At 35.8% G+C, this 26131-nt stretch overlaps 1 protein-coding gene across 5 annotated transcripts in view; it reads left to right on the top strand.

Annotated features, from left to right (window-relative positions):
• The window catches only part of GABRG2 (gamma-aminobutyric acid type A receptor subunit gamma2), a 102671-nt gene extending 85320 nt beyond the window's left edge, over positions 1–17351 (top strand). For 2 of the 5 annotated variants that reach the window (XM_088023684.1, XM_028106641.2), the window contains exons 7-10: positions 851–1003; positions 13473–13678; positions 15652–15675; positions 17076–17351. In XM_088023684.1, coding sequence (XP_087879810.1) covers positions 851–1003; positions 13473–13678; positions 15652–15675; positions 17076–17351 — 659 coding nt within the window. The remainder of the gene's footprint in view (positions 1–850; positions 1004–13472; positions 13679–15651; positions 15676–17075) is intronic. The other 3 variants (XM_088023683.1, XM_088023685.1, XM_028106642.2) reach the window with 3 other exon arrangements.
• The last annotated feature ends 8780 nt before the right edge of the window (positions 17352–26131 follow it).

Genomic DNA, 26131 nt, shown 5'->3' with positions numbered 1-26131 from the left:
TATGGTATTTCTATTAATAATTTTTTGAGTATCCTCCACAGTGTTTCCCATCGTGGCTGTGCCAATTTACTTTCTCAGCAACAGTGCATGAGGATGGTTATCTTTTCTCCCCATCTTTGCCAACACTTGTTATTTTTTGTCTTTTTGATAATAGCAAATCTGGCATGTATGAGGTGATATATCACTGTGGTTTTAATTTGCATTTCCCTGATGACAGTGATGTTGAACATCTTTTCTTTTGCCTGTTGGCAATATGTATGTCTTCTTTGGAAAAATGTTTTTTTCAGTTCCTCTGTTCATTTTTTAATTGGATTTTTTATATTAAGTTATGTAAGTTCTTTATATATATATTTAGGATATTAACCCCTTATCAAAGACATCAATTGCAAATATCTTCTCCTATTTCAGTAGGTTGCCTTTTCATTTTGTTGATGGTTTCCTTCACCATGCAAAAGCTTTTCAATTTGATGTAATTCCATTTGTTTATTTTAGCTTTTGTTGCCCTTGCCTGACACTGGTCCAAAAATATATTACTAAGACTGATGTTGAAGAGCTTCTTGCCTATATTTTCTTCTAGGAGTTTTATGGTTTCAGGTCTTAATTCAAGTCTTTAATCCATTTTGAATTTATTTTTTTATATAGTTTAAAGTAGTCATCCAGTTTCGTTCTTTGGCATACGGCTGTCCAACTTTTCTAACACCATTTATTGGAGACTGTCTCTTCCTCATTGTATATTCTTGCCTCCTCTGTCATTGATTGACAATATAAGCGTGGGTTTATATCTGGGCTCCCTATTCTAATTGCTTTCCAAGTTTGATAAGTGCTGGCATGATGCTCTGTTCTGTTCCAGGAGATTATGTGGTCATGTCTGTCTACTTTGACCTGAGCAGAAGGATGGGATACTTCACCATCCAGACCTACATCCCCTGCACACTCATTGTTGTCCTATCCTGGGTGTCTTTCTGGATCAATAAGGATGCTGTTCCAGCCAGAACTTCCTTAGGTGAGACACATTTCTTTTTCATTTAGCGTTCCAAGATAAGTATCCAGTATCAGTAATCTTCATTCCCCTTTCTAAGTTGATGTGCTGTTAATTGAGTCAGCAATTACATAGAAATGCCATTATTTTATTTTAAAGAAAACTAGCATATTAAAAAAAGGTGTTCAAAAGTTTTCCAGGTCTAGTTTTCCTTAATTACCTCGATTCGCTTTCTTTAGTAAATTCTCTTAATAAATTTAAGTTTGACTAGGAAAAAAAAAAAACAAATTTCTAATTTCAGGAGATTTTGCATTTTGGTCTCTGGGCAGTTATTTCCAGAGCTGCTCACACAAGCTCATGAGAGCTGGTTGTGTTTATTCTTTCCAGATGTATTGAGAGATGTCACATTGGTAGATTGAAGTCAGCCAAGGTGAAAGTATTAACATCATAGAAATAGGCAAACACTAAAAATCAGGACCGCCTTTTTTTCCCCTAGAGTCAACTGTTACACATTTATCAGCACATGACTGGCTCTTAATTCCAACATCCATAATTATCATAATGACATTTGAAGATGTACATACACAGCAATTGGCTCTAACCATTGAAAATATTTTGGGAAAAATACCTGTGACATTTTGGGAATACAGCCCCTCCCCACCTCAAACACATACACTTTTAAAATTATTTGCATCTTTCTTGATGTATTATATATAGAGATACTTAGATTTTCACATTTTTTTTCTCATGTAAGGAAGAAGTTTCAAATAGATTATTACAAAGCCACAGACTCACAAGGACATTGGAGTCTAAGTCCATGAATGTTAAGTAGTTAACTAAGAATTAAGCTGTTGAAAGATGAATTATACAATCACAGTCCTCTTTTATCAGCTATGTGAAAACTAGAACCACATCTCTTGCCCGCTCTTTGACTAGTGAGTAAATATAATTGCAGTAGTTAAGAGCTCCGGTTTTAAAACCCAATAAATCTAGATTTCATCCCACATGTATAGTATGGCTTGAAAATGCTCTTTAGTTTCTATAAATCATATTTTCCTCAAATGTGAAGCATATATCATTTTCTGTAGGGTTTTGTTAGATTAATCTAGGTTAGGTACAGAAAATACTTAAGAAAATAAGGTATTCCACACAACATGCACAAAACATACTAAAGCATTAGAAATGTTAGCAACTACAGTTGAGCCTTGAAATATGTGGGGGTTAGGGGTTCTAACTCCACCTGAGCAGTCAAATAAGCCACGTATAACTTTTAACTCCCCCCAAACTAATAGCCTATTGTTGCCTAGAAGCCTTACCAGTAACACATATATTGTATGCCACATGTATCATGTACTGTATTCTTACAATAAGAGAAAAGCAAATGTTATTAAAAAACTCATAAGAGAAAATTCATTTATTGTACCGGGCTTTATTTGTTGAAAAAATCTGCAGATAAGTGGACCCATGTAATTCAAACCCACGTAGTTCAAGGGTCAACTATATATCATTTTCTGACAAAATGCTCTGTACCAGGTTATTAAAACTGAGGGCAAAAGAGATTACTGGGAAGAAGACATCATTTGCATGTTTGTCCTCTTCCAAACCTAATTTAGTCTCCCATCTGTTTCAAAATAATTTTGCTTGGACTTTTCTGTTATATGCGGTACATTGTTACAAGTCCTATTCAACACTTAGAATATCTTGTTTACTTCTACCAGCTGAAATAAACCCAAAGTATGTCGAGCCTATTGCTTTAGGACTATTGTCATTGTGAGTAGACTGTATTGCCTTATATGCTTACATGTCTGTCTCTCACATCAGAATGTAGATGTTTTTTCATTCCCAGTATAGTGCTTGGCACAGAGCTGGTTCTTCATTGATTATTCAAGTAATGTATGCTCTTATGAATGGATGGAACAAATGCATTAATACATTCCAATCTACCCATACCAAAAATATTTTAAGAAAAAGATCTCAAATCAATCTCTTCTCTTGAAGTCCAGACTTCTGCTGGTCAAACCTCTCTTAAGGCCACTTTGGTAATTCATTTCAACCAGTCATTAAATGAGCCCTTACTGGCCAAAACTGCTGTAGGAGAAGGGATCAAGGTGAGTGAGCTAAAGAATGAGGAATGAGAGAGAGGCCCCTGAACAAGTAACAGGTATGTGCTGCTATTTGTTGATCTTTGACTATAAGTCACGCCTGTTTAATATAGTCCCCATGACTTTTCTACTCTTCACAACTACTTATAGAAGTTATGGTGATAATAAAAATTATTAACACATTTTGTAGGGCTAAGGAAGCAGAGGTGCTGCAAGGTTAAATGACATTCACAAGGTCACACCCCCAGCAGATAGTCTATGTGCACCTTGGCTAATGGGGCCTAGAGTTGCTCTGTGTGTGAGGCTTTATTGAAGGCCAGTTACGGGGAAAGATGGGCAGGAGAGATAGTTTCTCTGTGTTAACTTCGCTTTCTCAGTTCTCTAGATCAGTGCTTCTTAAATTCAACTGCACATTTATATCACTAGGATGCCTTTACATGTATAGCTGCCTCAGTCCAGTCACAAAAGATGCTTATTTAAATTTTGAGAGCTTGGCCTGCATGTCAGGATTAAAAAAAAAAAATCCCCAGGTGATTCTAACATGTGATCACATTACCTTTTCCAGTGTTTACAATTAAGCAGTAAACCAGATGACCCTAAACACCTGTGGGCCTAAAGTTCATTGTCACAGAATAGTTAAAGCCAAGTTGTTGGATGAGTGAGATAAATATACCTATACGGCTCAGACTCTTTTCTGAGCTCAGACCACAAGAGCATGGGAAGCAGTCATCTTGGGGCTTACAACACTTGAATATAGTTTGACACACAGGTGGTAGCTGATAAGCCTTAAGCTGGTAAACCTTAATCATGGTTAAATGTCAATGGATGAAACAATAAAAACACCAGGTGGTATTTTTCACATGAGTAATCTGAGGTGAGGTAGCATGCCTGAAGAGCTTACTTGATGCCAAGACTGGAGGAATTGATAAAAGCTATGGATATTTTTTCATCTATGCCAGGTAAGCCTAATCCTTTGATTAGCAAAACTGGACTTTAAAAACCACTCCCAGCTATCTTGTTGTTGGTAGGTGGATCAGTTAAAACTACCACTTACCATGCACCCACTGTTCTCTTCCCCGGGGATCCAACCAGAAACCTGAAAATATCATGAAGCTGTTCTTCAAGAGTCTTCTTTTACATTACATGGCTGTGATGAACTTCCATGTAGCCTAAATAACATCTTCCCAATTTGCTAGATAAGTTTTTAACTTACATGTTAGACATCTCAGATTTTATTTATCTACTGTAAATCATGACATTTTCACTCCTCCATAGGTCAAGTGTGGCTTGAGGCCTGAATGTGAAGTGAAGGCCAAGGTGCCCTCCATACGCAAATAATGAGTCATTGAACACCACATCAAAAACTAATGATTTACTGTACGGTGACTAACATTAAAAAAAAAAAAATTACTCTCCTTAAAAGTGATGTATTATCAGCTGAATAATACATGATGAGAATTCCTAGGGGCTATTGTTTATTTGTTTATATATAATAAAATTACAAATTTAAGTAATCAAAAATAAATTCTCCCCCCCAAAATATACCAACTGTAATTATGTATAGTCAAGAACTTCTACATGAATTATTGCATGGACAACTCGAGTGAAGTTTTTTTAGTTTGAGAAGCAGACTGTTCTTCCCTAAAATAAATAGCTTACATTTATTGATACTTTACTAGGAATGTACAATTAATGAACATTACTTAACTTAATCTTCACAAGAACACTATGAGGTATGCCCCTCCCCACCGCACCCCTAGTTTGTAGTTGAGAAACTTGACCATTGCTAAGGTTCTATCATGACAATATGGGAGACCCACAGTCCATATCATCCTGAATTAGGAAAATACACTAGCTTCCAAGTGTCTGGTGCTTCATGCTGCATACTAGGTACATATTCATAGAGAGGGAATATAACAATGTGGGTCAGAGCACAGCATTTTAAGCCAGACTTTGTAGGCTTGTATCTCATCTTTCTCACCTTCTACCTTGGACAAATTCCTTATTCTTTCTGTGCTCAAGTTTTTTTCACCTGCCAAAAAAGGATAACAGTAATAATCCTCATTGTGAGGATTTTGTGGGATAATATATAAAGTACTTGAGGCAGTACCTGGTCAAAGAAAGAGATCCACTAAATGTTAGCTGTTGTTATGTACAGTTAAAACTCTATCCCACAGGCCATCAATGTGGATTCCTATTTTCAGATGTAGGATGAGTCCATCTGACCTATCATATATACACTATTCATTGATTGCTCCATTTATGCATTCAAAAGGGCTTTTATTGAGTCCCACCACTATACTTGTCTTATGAAGTCACAAGGACATTAAGATAGAGGTCCTTTTTGTCACATAATATACAGATTACAAAGGGAAATGGGCTATTCCCTAATAATAATATAGGAAAGAGGCTATGATTGTACTTTATAACTGCAGTTCCCTTGATCATACTTCTCCTCTATGAAAGGCTACTCTTTTTTTGTGCAGTTATTTCAACCAACACCAATCTTTCCCCTCTTGGGAATTTTATAACAGAAAATACACTGAGGAAACTTGATACTAAACTAAGATCTACTGACCCAAGAGAGCCACATGGTTCTTGGGCTTATTTATTCCATAACTGGAAGTTTGTACCTCTTAATCCCCCTCACCTATTTTGCTTATACCCCTATCCATCTCCCCTCAAGCAAACACCAGTTAGCTCTCATGAGTCTGTATCTATTTTTGTTGTTTGCTCATTTGCACACTTTGATCTATTTTACTTAGGATAATGTCCTCTAGGGCCATCCATGTTGTCACAAAAGGCAAGATTTTTATTTTTTTCTTATGGCTGAGAAATAGTCCAGTGTGTGGTGTGTGTGTGTGTGTGTGTGTGTGTGTGTGTGTATACCATATTATATTTATCCATTCATGTAGTGTGGACATGTGGGTTCCTTCTATATCTTGGCTATTCTAAATGCTACTGCAATAACCATAGGGGTGCATGTAACTTCTGAATTGTTTTTGGGTTTTCGTTTTCTTCAGGTAAATACCCGGAAGTGGAATTACTGGATCATACAGTATTTCCATTTTTTGCTTTTTGAAGAACCTCCATACTGTTTTCCATAGTGGCTACACCCATTTACACTTCTAACAACAGTGTACCAGGGCTCCCTTATCTCCACATCCTGCCATGACTGTCATTTCTCGTCTTTTTGATACTAGCCATTCTGACAGGTGTGAGGTGATACTGTTGTTTTGATTTCCATTCCCCTAATTATGAGTGATGCTGAGCATCTTTTCATGAGTCTCTTGGCTATTTCTCTGAGTCTTCTTTGGAAAAATGTCTATTCAAGGGTTCTGCCCAATTTTTATTGGGTTATTTATTATTATTATTTGGTGTTGTAGGAGTTCTTTATCTATTTTGGATATTAACCCCTTATCAGATAAGTCGTTTGCAAATATCTTCCTCCATTCAGTAGATTGTGTTTTTGTTTTGTTGATGGTTTCCTTTGCTATGCAAAAAGCTCTTTAGTTTTATATAGTCCCAATTATTTATTTTTGCTTATGTTTTCCTTGGCTGGAGACACATATTCAGAAAAAATATTGCAAAGGCCAAGGTCCATGAATTTACTAGCTCTGTTTTCTTTTAGGAGTTTTATGGTTTCAGATCTTACATTTAGGTCTTTAATCCATTTTGAGTTAATTTTTGTATATGATATAAGAAACTGATCCGGTTTAATTCTTTCTCACGTAGCTGTCCAGTTTTTCCAACACCATTTATTGAAGAGATTTTTTTCCCCATTGCATATTCTTGCCTCCTTTCTTGTAGATTAATTTACCACACAAGTGTGGACTTATTTTTGGGCTTTTTATTCTGATCCATTGATTTACGTGTCTGTTTTTCTGCCAGTACCATACCATTTTGATTATCATAGCTTTCTGGAATAGTTTCAAATGGGATTGTGATAACTCTAGCTTTGTCCTTAAGATTACTTTGGCAATTAAGAGTCTTTTATGTTTCCATACAAATTGTAGGATTGCAATAAATGCTATTGGTATTTTGATAGAGATTGTACTGAATCTGTAGATTACTTTGGATAATATGGACATTTTAACAATATTCTTCCAAATCATGAGCATGGTATCTGTTTCCATTTATTTGTGTTGTCTTCCATTTCTTATCGTTTTCAGAGTACAGGTCTTTTACTTCCTTGGTTAAATGTATTCAGTATTTTATTCTTTTTTTTTTTTTTTAAAGATTTTATTTATTTATTTGAGAGAGAGAATGAGATAGAGAGAGCATGAGAGGGAAGAGGGTCAGAGGGAGAAGCAGACTCCCTGCTGAGCAGGGAGCCCGATGCGGGACTCGATCCCGGGACTCCAGGATCATGACCTGAGCCGAAGGCAGTTGCTTAACCAACTGAGCCACCCAGGCGCCCTATTTTATTCTTTTTGATGAAATTGCAGATAGGATTGTTTTCGTAATCTCTCTGCTATTTCATTTTTAATATATAGAAACACAACAGATTTCTGTATATTGATTTTGTATCCTACAATTTCACTGAATTCATTTATTCATTCCAGTAGTTCTTTGGTGGATTCTTTAGGGTTTTTTAATATATTTGTATCATGTCATCTGCAAATAGTAGCAGTTTTACCTATTCCTTACCAGTTGAGATGTCAGTTATTTATTTATTTATTTATTTATTTATTTATTTATTTATTTATTTATTTTGTCTGATTGCTGCAGCTGGGACTTCTGATACTATGGGGAATAAAAGTGGTGAGGGTGGACTTCCTTATCTTGTCCTGATCTTAGAGGAAAAGTTTTCAGCTTTTCACCATTGGAGTATGATGGTGGCTATGGGTTTTTCATATATGCCCATTATTTTGTTGAGGTATGTTCCTTCTATACCCCCTTTGTTGAGAGCTTATATCATGAGTGGATTTTGAATTCTGTGCAATGCCTTTCTGCATCTATAGAGATGTTCATATGATTTGTATCTTTCATTTTGTTAATATAGTGTAAAATATTGTTTGATTTACATATATTGAATCATCCTTGCATCCCTGGAATAAATCTCACTTAATAGTGTTGAATGATCATTTTAATGTATTGTTGAATTCAGTTTGCTAATATTTTGAGAATTTTTGCATCTATATTCATCAGGGATGAATTAGTCTGCAATTGTCTGTCTCTTTGTAATGTCTTTTTTCTGGTTTTGGTACGAGGGCAATGCTGGCCTCATAAAATGAATTTGGAAGCAATCCTTTCTGTTCCATTTTTTTAGTAGTTTGAGAGAGATAGGTATTAACTCTTCTTTCAGTGTTTGGTAGAATTCATCTGTGAAGCCATCTGGTCTTGGGCTTTTGTTCATTGGGAGTTTTTCATCACTAGTAATTGGTCTGTTCAGTTTTTAATTTCTTCCTGATTCAGTCTTAGATGATTGCATAGTTTTATGAATTTATCCATTTCTTCTAGGTTGTCCAATTTGTTGGCATAAAATTTTTTATATATTTTTTTAAAGATTTTATTTATTTGACAGAGAGAGAGACAGGGAGAAGCAGGGGGAGTGGGAGAGGGAGAAGAAGGCTTCCTGCGGAGCAGGGAGCCTGATGCAGGGCTCCATCCCAGGACCCTGGGATCATGACCTGAGCCGAAGGCAGATGTTTAATGACTGAGTCACCCAGGTGCCCCTATATTGTTATTTTTTATAGTTCTGTCTTGTCACTTATAACTTCTTTCATTTCTGATTTTGAGTCCTTTATTTTTTTCTTGATTAATTTTTGATAATTGATAAATCTAAAGAATTATCAATTTTATCTTTTAAAAGAACAAGCTTTTAGTGTCTTTTCTTTTTTAGTTTCTATTTCATTTATTTCCAAACTGATCTTTATTATTCCTTCCTCCTCCTAACCTTAGGCTTTGTTCTTCTTTTTCTAGTTCCTTGAGGTGTAAGGTTAGATTTCAGATTGTTAGGTTTGAGATATTCTTTTGTTTCTTGAGGTGGACCTGTATTGCTGTAAACTTCCTGTATCCCAAAGATTCTGGAACTATAGTATAGCCATTTTCATTTGTCTCCACATATTTTTTAAAGATTTCATTTATTTATTTGAGAGAGAGAGAATGAGTGGTGGGGCAGGGGAGAGGGAGAAGCAGACTTCCCATTGAGCAGGGAACCCCCCCAAAAAAAAACACAGGGCTCAATCCCAGGACCACGAGCTAAGCTGAAGGCAGACACTTAAACAACAGAGTCACCCAAGCATCCCACCACATATTTTTTTATTTCCTCTTTGATTTCTTCTTTGACCCATTTGTTCTTTAGTAGTATGCATTTTAGACTCCATATCTTTGTGTTTCTTCCAATTTTTTTCTTGTAACTGATTCCTAGTTTCATACTGTTGTGGTTGGAAATGATGATTTCAGTCTTGTTAAATTTATTGAGACTTGTTTGGTGGCCTAACATGGGCTCTATCCTAGAGAATGTTCCATGTTCCCTTGAAGAAGGATGTGTATTCTGCTAGTTTTAAATTGAATTTTCTGTATAGATCTGTGAAATCCATCTGGTCTAATATGTTACTTGAAGCCACTGTTTCTCCACTGATTTTCTGTCTGGATATTCTATCCATTGGTGTAAATGGGCTGTTAAAGTTGCCTACTATTATTGGATTACTGACAAATTTCTCCCTTTTTATCCGTTAATATTTGCTTTATATGTTTAGGTGCTCCTATGTTGGGTGTGGAGATATTTACAAATGTTACGTCTTCTTATTGTATTGGTTTTTTTATCATTATTTTTGTGTCTTGTTACAGCCTTTGCTTTAAAGTCTATTTTGTTGGGCGCCTGAGTGGCTCAGTTGGTTAAGCGACTGCCTTTGGCTCAGGTCATGATCCTGGAGTCCCAGGATCAAGTCCACATTGGGCTCCCTGCTCAGCAGGGAATCTGCTTCTCCCTCTGACCCTCTTCCCTCTCGTGCTCTCTATCTCTCATTCTCTCTCTCTCTCTCTCTCAAATAAATAAATAAAATCTTAAAAAAAAAAGTCTATTTTGTCTAAGTATTGCTACCCAGCTTTTTTTCTCACTTTCATTTGCATGGAATATATTTTTCCATCCCTTTACTTTCAGTCTGTATGTGTCTTTAGGTCTGAAGTATTCTCTTGCAGGGCAGCATATAGATGGGTCTTGTGTTTCTTTTTAATCTATTCACTCACTCTATGTCTATTGATTGAAGCATTTAGTCCATTTATAAGGTAATTATCAATAGATATGTATTTATTGCCATTTTAAAAATTGTTTTCTGGTTGTTTTATAGTTCTTTTTTCTTCCTATATTCTTTTGCTCTCTTCCCTTATAGTTTGAGGACTCTCTTTAGTGTTATACTTCAATTATTCTCACTTTATTTTGGGGGGGTATGTATTATAATTTTTTGGTTTGTGGTTATCATGTGGTTCATATATAATATCCTAAGTATATAGCCATCTATATTAAGTTGGTGGTTGCTTAAGTTCAAACATATTCTAAAAGCACTAAATTTTTACTCTCCATGTTTATGTATATGATGCCATATTTTAATCTTTTTATTTTATGTATTCCTTGACTATTTTTGTAGCTATAATCAATTATACTAATTTTGCATTTTAGCCTTCATACTAGCTAAATAAGTGATTAATTTGCTACCATTAATGTATGTTTGCTTTTACCATTGAGATTTTTTCCTGCCATAATTTTCTTATTTCTAGTTATGACCTTTTATTTTCCACTTGAAGTCCCTTTCACATTTCTTGTAAGGCCAGTTAAGTGGTGATGAACTTCTGTAACTTTTGTTTGTCTGGGAAACTTTTTCTCTCTTTCAATTCTGAATGATAGCCTTGACAGGTGGAGCATTTTTGCTTGTAGGTTCTTTCCTTTTAGCACTTTGAATATCTTACAACTCCCTTCTGGCCTGCAAAGTCTCTGCTGTAAAAAAAAAAAAAAAAAAAAAAAAAAAAAATCAGCTGATAGCCCTAGAGGGTTTTTCCTTTTATGTAATTGTTGGTCCCTCTCCTGCTGCTTTTAAGATTGTTTATTTATCTTTAAATCTTAGTGTGGACCTCCTCGGGTTTAACTTGTTAGGGGCTTTCTGACCTGGATGTCTGTTTTCTTTTCCAGATTAGGGATGTTTTTAACTATCATTTCTTCATGTAAGTTTTTGCCCTCTTCTTTCTCTCATCTCCTATACTGATGTGGTCTCAGAAATCCCTTAACCTATTCTCGTTTTTTAAAATTCTTTTTTCTTTCTGCCATTCAGTGTGGGTGCTTTCCGTTACCCTGTCTTCCAGCTCACTCATCCATTCTTCTGCATCCTCTAATCTTCTGTTTATTCCCTCTAGTGTATTTTTTAGTTTTTATATTTTTGGTTCTGACTGGTTCTTTATTTTTTTCTGTTTCTTCTGAGTTCATTCACTCACCTCTCAAGTTCTGTTAGTATCTCTGTGACCATTACTTTCAACTCTTTGTCAGGTAGCTTGCTTATTTCCATTTTGTTTAGTTCTTTCTCTGTGGTTTTGTCTTTTTTTTTTGTTTGTTTGTTGGAACATACTCCTATGTCTCCTCATTTTGTCTCTCTGTTTTTATTTATCAGGTAGGTCAGCTACATCTCCTGATCTTGAAAGTAGTGGCCTTATGTTGAAGGCATCCTGTGGTGCCCTGTTGTACAATGCCCTCCTGGTCACCAGAACCAGGTGCTCCAGGGATGTCCCTTGTGTAGTCTGTGTGGACTGTCCTGTTGTGGCAGTGACTGCTGTGGGCACAGTGGTGGGTAGGGTCTGCCCCTAGTACAGTGAGCTGAGAGGCCTGGTTACAGCTACTATGGGCATGCTGGTGTGTGGGGCTAGGTCCCCAGTCCCTAGGGCAGGGTTTGCTTTGGAGGGACAGTGATTCTGGCAAGGGCCGCCTGCCAGGTGGGCAGTAGTCTCTTTGAGGGGCTGCTGTTTCTAACTGAAGTTACCTGGCCAGTTATGGCAGGACAGGAGTCACTTTGGAGGGGGCTGGAGAGGGTGGATTATGTAAGAAAGATGGATCTGTTGAGGAATGATGGGGTGGGGCAAGTGCTGCTAGCAAGTAGAGTTTCAGAACTGGCTTTTGCAAGCATATAGCCATCCAGGCTGAAGTAGGGTAAGAAAAATAGTGCCCATCAGCACATCCGTTCCTGGAGAAAGCTTCTGCAGATTCTTGCCCCTCTGACACCTGTTCAAAAATCGGTCAATAAATCTCCTTCTTATAACCCAGGCACTTATCAAACTGGTTCTTCTGTGCTGGAATACATGGTGAGTAATATAGCATGCTGGCTCTTTAATTAAAAGTGGCGACTTGGTTTCCTCTGACCTTCTCTCCTGGAGTTAAGCCCTGCTGATTTTTAAAGCCAGACATTATGGGGGCTCATCTCAGTGCAGGCACCCAGGGTTGGGGGTGCTCATCCCCTTGTTCCTCCATGCTTGTCCTATCCCTCCCACTTCTGGGTAGTCACAACAGTAGTTTGTTTCCTAACCATACCTCTTCCCTCCTACCCTTCTCCCTTCTTGATGTGGCTTTCTTTTTATGACTTTAGCTGTTATAGAATATGTTCTGCCAATCTTCAGGTCATTTTCAGAATGAGTTGCAATATATGTAGTTGTTACACCTTGGTATATCCATGGGGATGGTGAGCTCAGGATCCTTCTACCACACCATCTTCTCTCTCTATAATAGTTTTTAAAAAATTCATTAATCAGAACATGTCACATAGCTCATTTCCTCTATTTGATACCCTTAATGGATTCTCCTTGTACTTTAAATAAAGTGTAAACTCCTTTGCATGCTCTGCATGATATAACTTCTGTTATCTCAGCATCACTTTGATACCCTTGCCTCTCCCCAGGTGCTAGGTATTCTAATTTTTTTTAAAAAGATAATGTGTCCCTTCCTCAGTATCTTTCTTTATTTACTCTGCAATTAGTCAGAAGTTGGTGTCTTCTAACTTTTTAAACTTCTCCTTAAATATCACCACCTCAAAGATGTCTTTCCTCAGTATTCCATCTAATTAGGTTTTCACCATCCCTGCTGTTCTTCATCACATAAACCATAATTTGTATTTATACTTTCCTTTGCCCCCTTGATTTATAGTGTTCTCTGTCACTAAAATATAAGGCACATAAGGTCAGGGAACATGTCTTAGTTTTCAGCATATACTCAGTGTTTGTCATAGTAACTGATACTTGGTAAGCAGGCAATAAATATTTGTGGGCAGAGTGAATGGGTTACAGTTATGCTTCCTTCCCCATTACTGAGGTTGCTTATCAGAAGTCACAAAACAAATTTGGTCTCAGTAGTGACTCAGTTACCCAACTTGCTGATGAGGTCACATGATCTGTTTTACTGTACCTTTCTTCAGGTATCACCACTGTCCTGACAATGACCACCCTCAGCACCATTGCCCGGAAGTCACTCCCCAAGGTCTCCTATGTTACAGCAATGGATCTCTTTGTATCTGTTTGCTTCATCTTTGTCTTCTCTGCTTTGGTGGAATATGGCACCTTGCATTATTTTGTCAGCAACCGGAAACCAAGCAAGGATAAAGACAAAAAGAAGAAAAACCCTGTATGTATCATTTCCCATTGGGATCACTGAAATTTTTATGTAGAAGGCCACCTGATTTTGTTTTGGCTTGGTCTTAGCCTGTCTGCAGGCTAAGCCTCAACACTTTGGGCTCCAAAACGAAAAGAGAATGTATGATTTTGACCAGGCCATAAGAATTTTTACTTGGGAGAGACCTGATTCACTAAGGCAGACTCTTATTCTCTTCATTTCATAGGGATTATAAACGTTTCTGAGACATGCATTTATTTTCTAGTTGCTGTTATTCTAGGTTTCATTGATTGTCATCTTTCTGCTCCCTACTATAACATTCTTAAATTATTGATGTTTTAAATTAACATTTTCATTCAAGGCTTTCCATTAGGAAGCCTGAATGTTCTTGAAGTTTCAAAGTTTACCACATTTTTGCAAGTAATTGTGTGTGTTTTACCACCAGAAGACTACGATTGGTTTTATACTTAAAATGTATCATTTTGTTTTTAAATGAAATGGATCATCTATTGTTTAGGCAAGTTACTTAGCCTCCCTGTGTCTTTGTTTTCTCATATATAAAATGAGTAATACGTAACTTAAAGGGCTGCTGTGGTAATGAAGGTAAAAAGCATTACATGGTGCCTTACACATGAAAGTCCTTACCATTAATAGTTGATGATGATGGTTGATGTTGATGATTTATACAGTTAAGAACCTGGATTGATTTCAATGATTTGGAAAAAGGTAGGATGACTTCACCTTGCCACCAAACTTTAAATAGAGATGATAAGGCACAAATATACAAGCCTAATATAATTATCCTTTAGTATGGATGTTGAAGAGAGCAAGTAGCTACTCATTTATGCACCTGAGTATAGTGGCTGTCTGGCTTGTAGGAAGCCCCATTGAAGTTAAGGTCCATTCCCTTCTAAGACAGGGGCAAAGGAAGTCACCCTAGCTTCCTGAATTCATACTTTCCTGGTCTGTCATAAAGGCCACGAGGGCCTTGATATTGGCTAGCTCTCTGACCCACCAACTCTGGGGGAGCTACATTTTAATGAGGAAATACAGCTGATTCTAGGTTGAATCCTGATGGATCTCCAGGAACGCTAGTCAACTTCTACAAATGGCATATATTTATCTGAATGTAAGACTCTGTAACAGGTAAAGAAAAAAAATCATTATTCTTGATGATTAATACAAAAAGAAATGCTAATTCTTAATTTTCCAAATATCCACTATGCTTTATGCAGTCCTTTCCTTTCCTGTTTGCCTATCTTTGCATTTTTTCTATCCTTATTTTATTTTCCTTACTGTTTTTTTAATTATTATTTTTCCCCATCCTTCACTTTCCATTACATTTTTCCCCAAGAAAGAAGAGGGTTCTATGACACTCAGCATTATTACATGCCAGCATTAACAAGGATGTGAGGGTGAACTTTTAAACAAGAGTCCTTCAAAAAAAGCTCTTATGCCCTTTCTAACAGCTGTATCATTGCAGAGGGGATTAAAGAAACTGAAAAAATCAAATTACCTGAAAATTTTATGGATTTCCCTCTTGTAAGCCAATTAGATGATTTATCACAACTAGAAAGAGCCTAAGCTGTGAATGAGAAGCTGAAATTTCATTTTTCCATTAAATATGCCCTTTGGTTCATTGTGTTAAGACTTACCTAGTAAGGCCTCCTTGATGTTAATTAGAAAATAAAATCACAGTACTTTTATACAGGGAAACCAGGCAGTGGAAAGCTTCCTCACAACACTGGCTTTTGCAGTTAGATAATTGTGGATTAATTTATTGAAATCCCCAAATTCCCTTTTCCAAATTTAGGCATATACTTTATTTCAAGCCCAGAATTGTCCTTCTGTGTTTATAATTTCAGTTCATTTTACTATGTTTTTAAAATGTATTTTTAATTTCTCTTATTTTGTCTTTTTCTTTTTTTTTTCTTCTTTTAATTAAAAAAAAAATGCAATTCTCTTTTCTGTCTACAAACCCAAAGCTTCTTCGGATGTTTTCCTTCAAGGTATAATGTTTTTGGAATGAAAATTCACTGCATGCAACTGCTGAATTTAATTATTAACGCTTACATGGTGTTTCGATTTTTTTTGTTGTTTTTTTAGTGAGTAGATATTTAAGCATTCTGCGAGAGGTAAGACCTTTGAGATGAAGAAAGTTCTACAGATTTCTAGAGTTGAGTCATCAACCCTACACTAATTTGCAGAGGTTTGACCCTATAAAGCTATAAGTTCTAGGACATATCATTAGAAAAGAGGGTTTCTTTAAACATCAAAGTCAAACCTTACCCTCCCTTCTCAGATAAAATTCATTGACTGCATCTACCATATATACTATAAATGCTCTTAAAATGTAACTCAGTAAATCCTAATTCAAAACAGGATTGCTTTTTGATAAGTAACTTTTTATAATCTCCGTTCAGAATTTTGAACCTATCAATTCTTATCTTTGAAATGCTTTAAGTTAAAACACCCATCCCTTCCATTTAGGATAATCCAGGGGCCTTTTGGCTCTCTCATGCAATAATGCAATGTTTTCTGATAACTTACTCAGAGACACTAGGGTTCATATTTATAATATCCTAAAATTAACTCCTCCAAATTAAATTAATCATTGTGATTTATAGTACTTTCACAATTAATAGGGCAGCAAAGATTAAATTATTCAATTAATTGGTATTAGTTTCTTCTCAAATAGTAAAAAGGCGGTAGCATTTTTTTCCTGAATTTTCACTCACATTAGATAAACATTGCTGAAAGGTGGTAGCGTTTTTTTTCTGAATTTTCACTCACATTAGGTAAACATTGCCAACATTCTGAAGCTTCTAGATGCTGAATGGTAGACGAAACACTATATTTCTTTAAAACATAAGCCATATCATTTGTGGTATAAACTCAGAAAACTCTTATATTTATATATATATTAACATTTTCTTTTTAATAGTGTTTAGTACATTTGCTCAGTGTAATGGGGTTTACTATTTGCCTATAGGTAAGCATGACAAAAAATTTGAGTTCAAAATTGATGCATTTTATTTCTCTGTTCTACTCACATGCAACACCATTAAATGCCTTCATGTAACCAACCTCACATCTAATATTTACTAGAATAAAATTCCATGTAGTTGTTTGATTTAAATCTTTAAACTTTGAGTTCTTTTGGTGTTCAATCTTCTTGCTATAGCTATTAGCTTGATGGTATTATTTTCAGCTGCACTGCTTAAGCTCAAAATTTGAAATCTGCAAATGTGCTATCCTTCTAAGTTCAATTTTACCATTGTAGATCACGATTTCATAGCAATTCCTGAGTACTCATTTTCAGATTCATCATTCACCTTGGTGACATTGTGGAGACCTAGTCTAGGATTTATGAAGTATAACTAACTCTTCTTCCCTACCCTTGTCTCAGGCCCCTACCATTGATATTCGCCCAAGATCAGCAACCATTCAAATGAACAATGCCACTCACCTTCAAGAGAGAGATGAAGAATATGGGTATGAGTGTCTGGACGGCAAGGACTGTGCCAGTTTCTTCTGCTGTTTTGAAGACTGTCGAACAGGAGCTTGGAGACATGGAAGGATACATATTCGTATTGCCAAAATGGACTCGTATGCACGGATCTTCTTCCCCACTGCATTCTGCTTGTTCAATCTGGTTTATTGGGTTTCCTACCTTTACCTGTGAAAGAGGTATGGGTTTTATTGATGTGGGTCTTATTCACTAAATCTCATGGAGAGAAGATGTCCTTTCTAAGTCCACTTAAATAATCCCCTGTGTGGTTTATGATAATTTTGAATTTGTTTGTTTCTAAGTTCTAACCTGCTAAATTGTATTAATGTCCTATTGTTTGCCCAACTCTCCTGTGGTAAGTGTAATTTGAACTTTAATGTTTGCTGTGTTTCAAACCTGCAAGGCAAAGTGAAATTAGAGCAAGAACACTGAAACCAAACAAGATCTTTTTCAGCTACAATGATTGAAATAGTGGAAGCTGTGACTACTTATAGTGGTGGTGTCCTTAATCAATTCAAAATACAATTAGATGCAAAAGGTCCAAAACTGTACCCTATGTTCATTTGGGGGCAGGTTGTAATAAATTTGGTCCCAGTAGGATATCTCCCTCATTTGAGAAAAATCACAAGTCACTTTAAATATAAGAGCCTAGACTAGAAATCTATTACACCTCTATCCCAAGATAGGAAGAAAATTTCCTCCACATCACATGTACAATGATGTAAATATTTCAGTAACGTAGAATGCTTCAAGTTTAATGCATGCATCTCTTTAGAACCAAAATAAATGGAATGAAGTTAACATCATAAAGCATTGTCTTTTATTCTGTGTCTTTGGGCTGTAAAAGAATCATGAATGTAATTATAAGGGTTTGGGTTTGGAATTGGAGGGAGGAATTTTCTCTACCATCTCCCTCACGCATGAAGATTCAAACAGCTTATTTTTTTTTTCCATATAGGACATATTAAAACACTTTAAGTAAAATACAGACTGAATAATTGACATTTGCCACTTCTAAATATGCCCAATTTCATAGAGTATAAAGTAATTATATGTGCTTGCAGCTATTTTATCTTCCTTTAGGACGATAGATTATAACAGAATTTATTCTCCATCTCAAGATCTGCTTCTAGTGATTGTGAGTGCCTTGTGGGCAGAATCCTTGTAATTTCCTCTTTGGGTCCTCAGCACCTTATATAGTGCCTGGCACATAGTTGGTGCTCAACAGATATGTTTTGAAGTGAACTGGCTGCATATGCTTCTGTGAATCTCTTTGAGCCAGCTGCAACCAGTGATTCATCTTTTCACATCGGTATTGTCAAATGTTATTTGGTCTTGTGAAAATTAACAGAAGGATCCAAAGACCTTTGCCTAAAATAAATTTTTGATAATGAACGAAAATAGCCAAAGTCCATACTTCTTTTAAAACAATACTTAAGCCCTATGTTTATGCACAGAAATGGGCCTACTAGGGCATAATTAGAGTTTGTATATTTTTTCCCAGGTTTGGGAATGAGTTAGCTTTGACCCAGCCACAATTCCACTTGAAGACATGACAGGCAAGGACAGGATTCATACCTGACTGGTGTTTAGAATGTTGTATTCTATGCTCTGGTAAAAAAAAAAAAAAAAAAAAAAAAAAGAAAGAAAAAGAAAAGAAAAAGAAAAAAGTACTGAAGATTAATTTTTAAAAATTGAAAGAACAAATGAATGACTTACATGGAGGTTGAACCTATGACTGTGGCTTCATTCAAGTATGTGATAATCACATGAAGTGGTTGTCCCAGACTTCAGACATGATGAGTTGAGCTCCACCTTCATGTACTCATCCTGAGTCCTTATTTTTCTAAAATAGCACCCGTTGTCAGTTCTTCTTTATAGCAATCATTTTTCTGTTAGAATTCAATCATAGCCAGTATTAACTTGATAATCTAAAAAGAGTAGAAAAGAAAGAGTGGCTTTGTTATAAAACTATGTAAGGTCCTCATTGAGTTATCTGGATGAATCTTGAAACACATTTAGCTGCCACTTTTACAAACCTTTAATATACCAGTGCTCTAGTATATAAACTCAAACACATGTAAATAGAATTATTTTCATGTTTTGAATTGTTAACATATTTAATGTTGACTCTGGGAGAGTTGTTGGCAAATTTTCAATGGTAAGAAACACATTATTGTCAACTTGAAATGTATTTTGTAATGGGGACACTCAAAAAGCTAGCTTTCCAATGTGTGCATAGTACTGGCAATATGAATATATATTATATGTAATCTAATTCTTAATTATTAGCTGCTCCCCATCTATGTATTTAAAAAACCTTTTCACAAAGGGAATTGCCTAATATGTGGACTTTTACAATAAAAATGCTGCATTCTAATTGATGGTGGCATGTCAGTGGTCTGGCTGGACTTGTAAAGATTGTGACCCATCTTTCCTTTAGCATTCCCCAATGCTGCCTTCCCTTTATGTGAGCTTTGTGAGCAGTGTGATCTTATGCATGGTGATGCTCCTCACTTCAAAGAAATTAAGAGATACATTTGGGGGTATGGAATGGAAATAGAAGGAAGAAATGTCACCAAGTGAGTAAAGCTCAAACCTCAAAACTTGTGGTGTGGTTAAGAACATGGACACTGGTGTCAGACATAACTGTGATCCCAACTCTACTATTTACCTGTTGTTTGACAATTGTCAATTCATCCTTTATAAGCCTCCATTTTACCAGCTAAAAGGTATAATAATGCTGCCCCATGTAGTGGCACTCAGCCCTCAGCAAGTGGTCAAAAGTGTCTTCCTTATCTTCTAGGGCCTGTAATATTCTGTTGCCATGATCCTCTCACCTCCATCAGATCAGCTTTCCTTAAAAAAAATCCAGCAATACTCATGTATGTCTTAATGTGATTCTACAGCATGAGGTTTCATTTTTAAGGAGTATTTGTATTGCAAACGTGCTTTTAACTATAGGTTGAAGATCTGAGACTCTCTTGAGAAAATCTTACACATTAGTTACTTTTAAGGACAAAGAACCTTTCTCTGTATCCCCAAAACTTAAAAACATAGGGAGACATCCTCCAGAGACAGTGTCATATTTCACTGAAGTCCTTTGAAATTCTCCAAAGAAAGTAGCATAATCCTTTACAAGTACAGCTGCCCTGACCTTCCTCTGCCTGTCATTCTCTTGGCTCTTCATGGCTGCCTGCATCCAATTTAAACATATCTTTCTCACCTTCCAGACATATTAAAAAAATAGCTTTCACTTAGGTTGTGTCTTCTGTCTAACCCAATGCCCTTATCTTAGCTGAGTACATATTCATTGTATGGCCTTCATCCCCCCTTTTAAGTCTCAATATTATTCTGACTAGTAGCAACAGTTTTTGTCTGTGATGAAGGTCAAATTAAATTAACCAAATGATGTGGTCTTTGGGGATTATGTCAAAAATTGCTATCTCTATGCTTTGTCACTACGAATTTTTGTCAGATGTGTAGGAGTAGGGAGAATGACCTAGACCAAAAGCTCTGCTATATTTTTTACTGCTGGTTGAATTGCCCAAAGGTCACACAGCCAGAGGGAGAGGCATCTGATCATTGCTCTTTCTGTTGGGCCTTACAGTGTTTCAGGATTTAGAAGTAAAATTCTGGAATGCTTGCTTTCTGTTAATACTTTAGGATCTGCCAAACTTGAAGCTGCCTTCTTTCTTTCATCTCGACCTCACTTTATTTTATTGCAATGAGACAGAAATTTTAGAATACCCAGAAAAAGAGATGAGGTGATAAATTTTGCATTTCTTTCATTCTCTACCTAATGTAATGATCAATCAACAGTCAGTGTTACCTACTGCTTTCAGAATTCTGTTTGAAAAAAGAGATCTCCAGTTATCTGAAAAATTCCAGCCTCAGAGTTGGCCTTTGCCCCTCAAGTCCTGAGACAATGGACAACAAAAGAGTTTCCCATGACTATTCTCTATAGGCTCATTATTTCTACCAAATCAAGAAAGTGGTAGAACTTATTTATTATTACTTGTTCTGAGGTTAAAAATCATAGACCAATTGTAAATTCAGTTGTAACTTTCTTCTGCCATATCTGGGATATAAGTAAAAGTTTTCCCTTATTATTTGTATAACAAAATGGCAAAGCAGAGATTCTTGTTCCAGCTTACCTAGGTTCAAATCCAGGCCCTTTCAAGACCTATTATACCTGAAATTGGGAATAATAATGGTTTAGAACTCATAGTTTTATTATAAGGGGTAATTGAGTTAATACCAAAGAGGGACTGGATATTAATAATTTTCCTCGGCACATATATGAAAGAAAAGAAAGGGCACAGGATCATAGTTTACCTTAAGAATAATGATTATAATTTATGAAGTGAATTACTATATATTCCCACTTTGTGGGAATAAACATAAATAATAAATATCTTTACTGATATAACATGCTTGGGAAATTCATGTACATAAAGAAAATTACAGAGCCAAATACTGGTGAGTAACGATTCCCAACTGGAACAGTATCATTTAAATTGCCATAGATGATAAATATAAATATACATGTAGGTAGCCTTTAAAAAGTAAAACATGATTTTCCTTAAAAATATGGAAATGCCTAACTGGACTGCTAAATAAACATAAGTGACATTATCAATAGCTGTGTAGTTATATTTTAATATAGTATGTTTTTCCAATATAACTAAGCTAACAAGTTATTTTGTAGCTAAATTTATAAGATCCTTAATGAAATGAACATGAGGACTTTTATTGCTATAAAAAAGAAAAAAGTGTCACTGGGCCAGGGATAGAAAAATTCAAGTCACATCCGGGGATTTTCTGACTATTCCTATTTTGGTCCCTTCTAACCCATCTTAATTCTATCACTCTAATGTTCTTGACACCATCTAACATTCAGACTCTCCTAAACTGTGTCATATCTCCACACAGTTGTCTTGACTCATTTGTCCTATTTTCTCGAATCTTTTCCAAAATAGTGCCATATCACTAGAATGCCTTTCTCTGTTCACACAATGAACAGTTGCTAATTAAAAAAATTCTACCTAGTCCATGAAGCCTTTCCAATCTGACTAAAGTATGATAGGCTATTTTATTTCTTCCAGTACTTACTGGGATTGTTGAGTAGCCTAACCTAATGTTTATCTCAGCTAAGTACTTACATTTATTCAATCCTCTTAGTAAGCAAATTTTAAATGAACAATTCTGTGACAAGAATCTGATATAAATAATTCAACACCATTTGCATCTTAAATCAGGTTGTTTATCTTCTATCTCCCTGCTATATAAATTTGCCTTTTAGTTTTTTTCTGTTATTTGTATTTTTTTATGGGTCCCTCATCAAAGAAGTTTTGATGAAGCATCTATAAAATCAATTTAATATAAAGCTTTCAGTAAACACCTATCAGGAGCCTCGCAAAGGGTACTATGAGTATAGGAAGAAATAAATTTTAAGGCATTCTCTGCTTCAAAATGCCCATAACATGATAGAAGAGTCAGATAAGAATACAAGTAACTATAATGAACTGCACTAAATAGTTGCAGATAGAAGAAATTATTATTCTAATTGGGTGAAACTAGAAAAGATTTTCTCTGTAATACAAAGCATTCCACCATATGTGAGGAGAACCCATTACTGCTTTAAAACTTTCTGAACACAAATGAAAACTTTTTAGAAAAATATGAAAGCTGCAAAGAAAAAAAAATCCTTTATCTACTAGCAAGAGTTAACCACTAAAAGCATCATTTATTTTTTTTCTTTATATAGTGAGATGGATAATAGCATCATTTATTTTTTTTCTTTATATAGTGAGATAGATGGATAATAGAGGCATAAACATGATATGGATATAGGTATAGATAGAGATCTGTTTTATAGCCTGATTTTTTTTCACACAGTCTTACATGTATGTACATATGTAACAAACATTTCTGGCATTCTATTGTTATATCAATCAGCTGTATCATAATTTAGTCAGTATTCTGAAAATTTACATTATCACTTATTTTTATTGTTATAAATAATGATACAATGAATATCTGTATCTCTCCCACAGGCACTGTGTATATCTCCCACTATTTAAATAGAATAAATCTCTAAATAGAATAAATCTCTGGTTTACTAAATAAAGTATATGCATTTAACAGAGTCCTTGCAGAAATCAAATGGTACACTTGGGATAAATGAAGAAAAATTAATGAAGGGGTTATTCACAAAGATGTAGGCAATGTTAAGGTTCACCAATGAAAGGATGGTGTAGTACCATGGGAAAGCCATTATCATCTGCTTCAGTTTCCTATTGCCACTGTATCAAATTACCACAAATTTTGTTATTTAGAACAGCACAAATTCATGATCATACCTCAAAGTCGGTAGTCTCACTGGCTAAACTAAAGATGTTCTCTGGGCTGAGTTTCTTCTGGAGGCTTTAAGGGAGAACCTGTTCTTTGATTTTTCCAGGTTCTAGAGGCTTCCTTCATTTCTTGGACAGTGGCCCTTTTCCACCTTCAAAGCCAAAAATTATTCCACTCCAAACTCTCCTCCCTCCATCATACCTCTAGTTCTGACCTCCTGCCCTCGCACTTATAATGACCTTTGTGACTACACTGGGCCCACCTACATGATCCAGGATAATGCACTTATCTCCAGACTCTAAACTGAATCACATCAGCAAAGTCCTTTTTAATAAGTAAGTCATCATATTCACAAGTTCCAGGAATTAGGACATAAACATCTTTGGGGTGTCATTCTGTCTACTACACCACTCTAGTCCTGAAAGTGCAAGAGGAAGGAGTATTGGAACATAGAAAATGCCATAGAATAGAACCCACCCAACAGGAGCTGTGATTTTAGATAGATGATATAGCCACTGACAAACAGTGGCCAGGCAGGGAGGGAGGGTGGGAACAAACACCCAGGACTCTCTCCTCTCCTACCTAAAGCATCCCACTGGTCAAACCAAATGGAAACCAGAGGGCAAGGAAACCCAGATAGTGTGGGCTACAGAGATTAGCCTCATGGGGTATACCTCATGGTGAGGAAGGCTGGAGAACTGGTCTAGAGAAAAAGAAACTACACAGCAAATCTCCAAAAATTAGTACATGTAGTGCATCACAAAGCCTCTTCATTTGCGTCATAGTCATCAAAACTCTGATTATAAAGGTTAAATTTAGGTCTTTTCAGTTGATGCCTAATCCATGAAAAAAGTAGTCTTTAAAGGGAATCACATTGGAGTACTAAAAACTGATATATTTTACCCTGTGTATTCTGTTCAACATAAACAACATTCCAATTGGCTTTATAGTCAAGGAAATGCCTTCAGGAAACTGTTTTTGGGGAGTTAATGTGGGCTAATAGCTATGGCCCTCTTGTGAGCCCCATGGCAAATGTCCAAGTCAGTAAGTGATTTATAGGGTAAAGCAGCCTGGAGTTATCTTAGCAAAACGTGGACCTTCTGAGCCAATGTTTCTCATCTGCTATCACTCAGTTTAAAAAGAGAAATGGTTTCTGAGTTAGGAGTACCCCAAGGGTACAATTCTATACTGGGTTGATGCTAAAATTAGCAAAGCCAGAGTCCTCTTTCTGTAAATAAAATGACTATAGGGACAAGTGAGACTTTATTGGATACAATTTAACCTAAAGTGACTACAAATAAAACCAGACAGAAAATGGATCAATTTATAGACCCTCTGAACCCAGCATTCAACAGGGTACAAGACTACGACTTCCTTAGTGAACAGTGTTCTGAGTCCCTTGAAAGTGAGAAGGAACTGAGTGTTCATGAAGACCAGATTTGAACCCTGCTGAATAGTAGTGCAATTATACTTGGTACTTAAATTTAGTTCCTTTTCTCTCTTAAGCCTCTACTGACTCTGTCTCTCGCTTTTTAATCTTTTACTTTTTTTCCCCCAAAATACTTTATGCTTTTGTAAAGTAATGAAGTGACGATTCAATTCAATAAGTACGTTGAGTACTTGCCATCTGTCAAACACTGCACTGTGCTTTGAAGATATGGTAGAAACTATTGGCATAGGCTTTGTCCTTACAGAGTTTATACTGTATTGCCAAAAATAAAAAGTATTGTATTTGAAATTCAATAGGTGGTGAGAATTATTAATGTAAAAGGAAAGATCTAATCACAAAATCCTTACCTCTCTCCAGATCCTATATATATATATTGTATTCTTACTGTAAAGTAAGCTAGAAAAATGTTATTTTAAAAATCATAAGAGAACATTTACAGAACTGTTTCAAAAAATCTGTGTATAAGTGGATGCAAACAGTACAAACTTGTGTTATTCAAATTTCAACTGTATTTATATCTTTTCTGTCTATATTTATATTTATAAGATATAGATAGAAAACAAGACTAGAAGGTGGTGGATCACTGGGTTTCCTCAGGATAATACATTTTTCAATAAAAAGCGCCCACTAGAATATAATTATTCAGGACACTTGTTAACAACATTATGAAAGACTGCTCAAGAGAGGCTATGGCCATGGGGGTTTTGCAGTGAGGGAAAACCACAAATATAAGGACAAGTGGGAATTTATGGCCACAGAGTACAGTAGGGTTCAGTGGATAGAAAATTACAAAAAGGACACATCAAGGGATTTTTGCTAGACTGACTCAACAGGATTCTTGCTGAAACTGGGCAATGCAAAGGTGAATACACAAGTCCAAAAGTTGAGCCTATTTGAGATAAAGGACTCAGAGAAGTTGTACTAAAGTTTCGTCAAGGAGAGAAACTTTATTAGTACCTAATAGAGTAGTGAATCAGTTTTTCCTTCAAAATTGTCATTTCTGTCATTTATATGAAGTTACGTAGCCAACATGCATTTCTTTTGAACATGTTTTGGTTTTTAGGCACCGTGACATTACCTAGGAACTAAACAGTAGAGAATCTTAAAGTGCTCTGAAAGGTGTTTTATATTAAATTGTTGACCTCTT

This window comes from Eumetopias jubatus, unplaced genomic scaffold, assembly GCF_037043125.1.
Source record: "Eumetopias jubatus isolate StellerSeaLion01/CBP00866 unplaced genomic scaffold, mEumJub1_p1.0 scaffold_5, whole genome shotgun sequence".
Classification (NCBI taxonomy): domain Eukaryota; kingdom Metazoa; phylum Chordata; class Mammalia; order Carnivora; family Otariidae; genus Eumetopias; species Eumetopias jubatus.
This window is presented reverse-complemented; position numbering and strand designations above follow the sequence as displayed.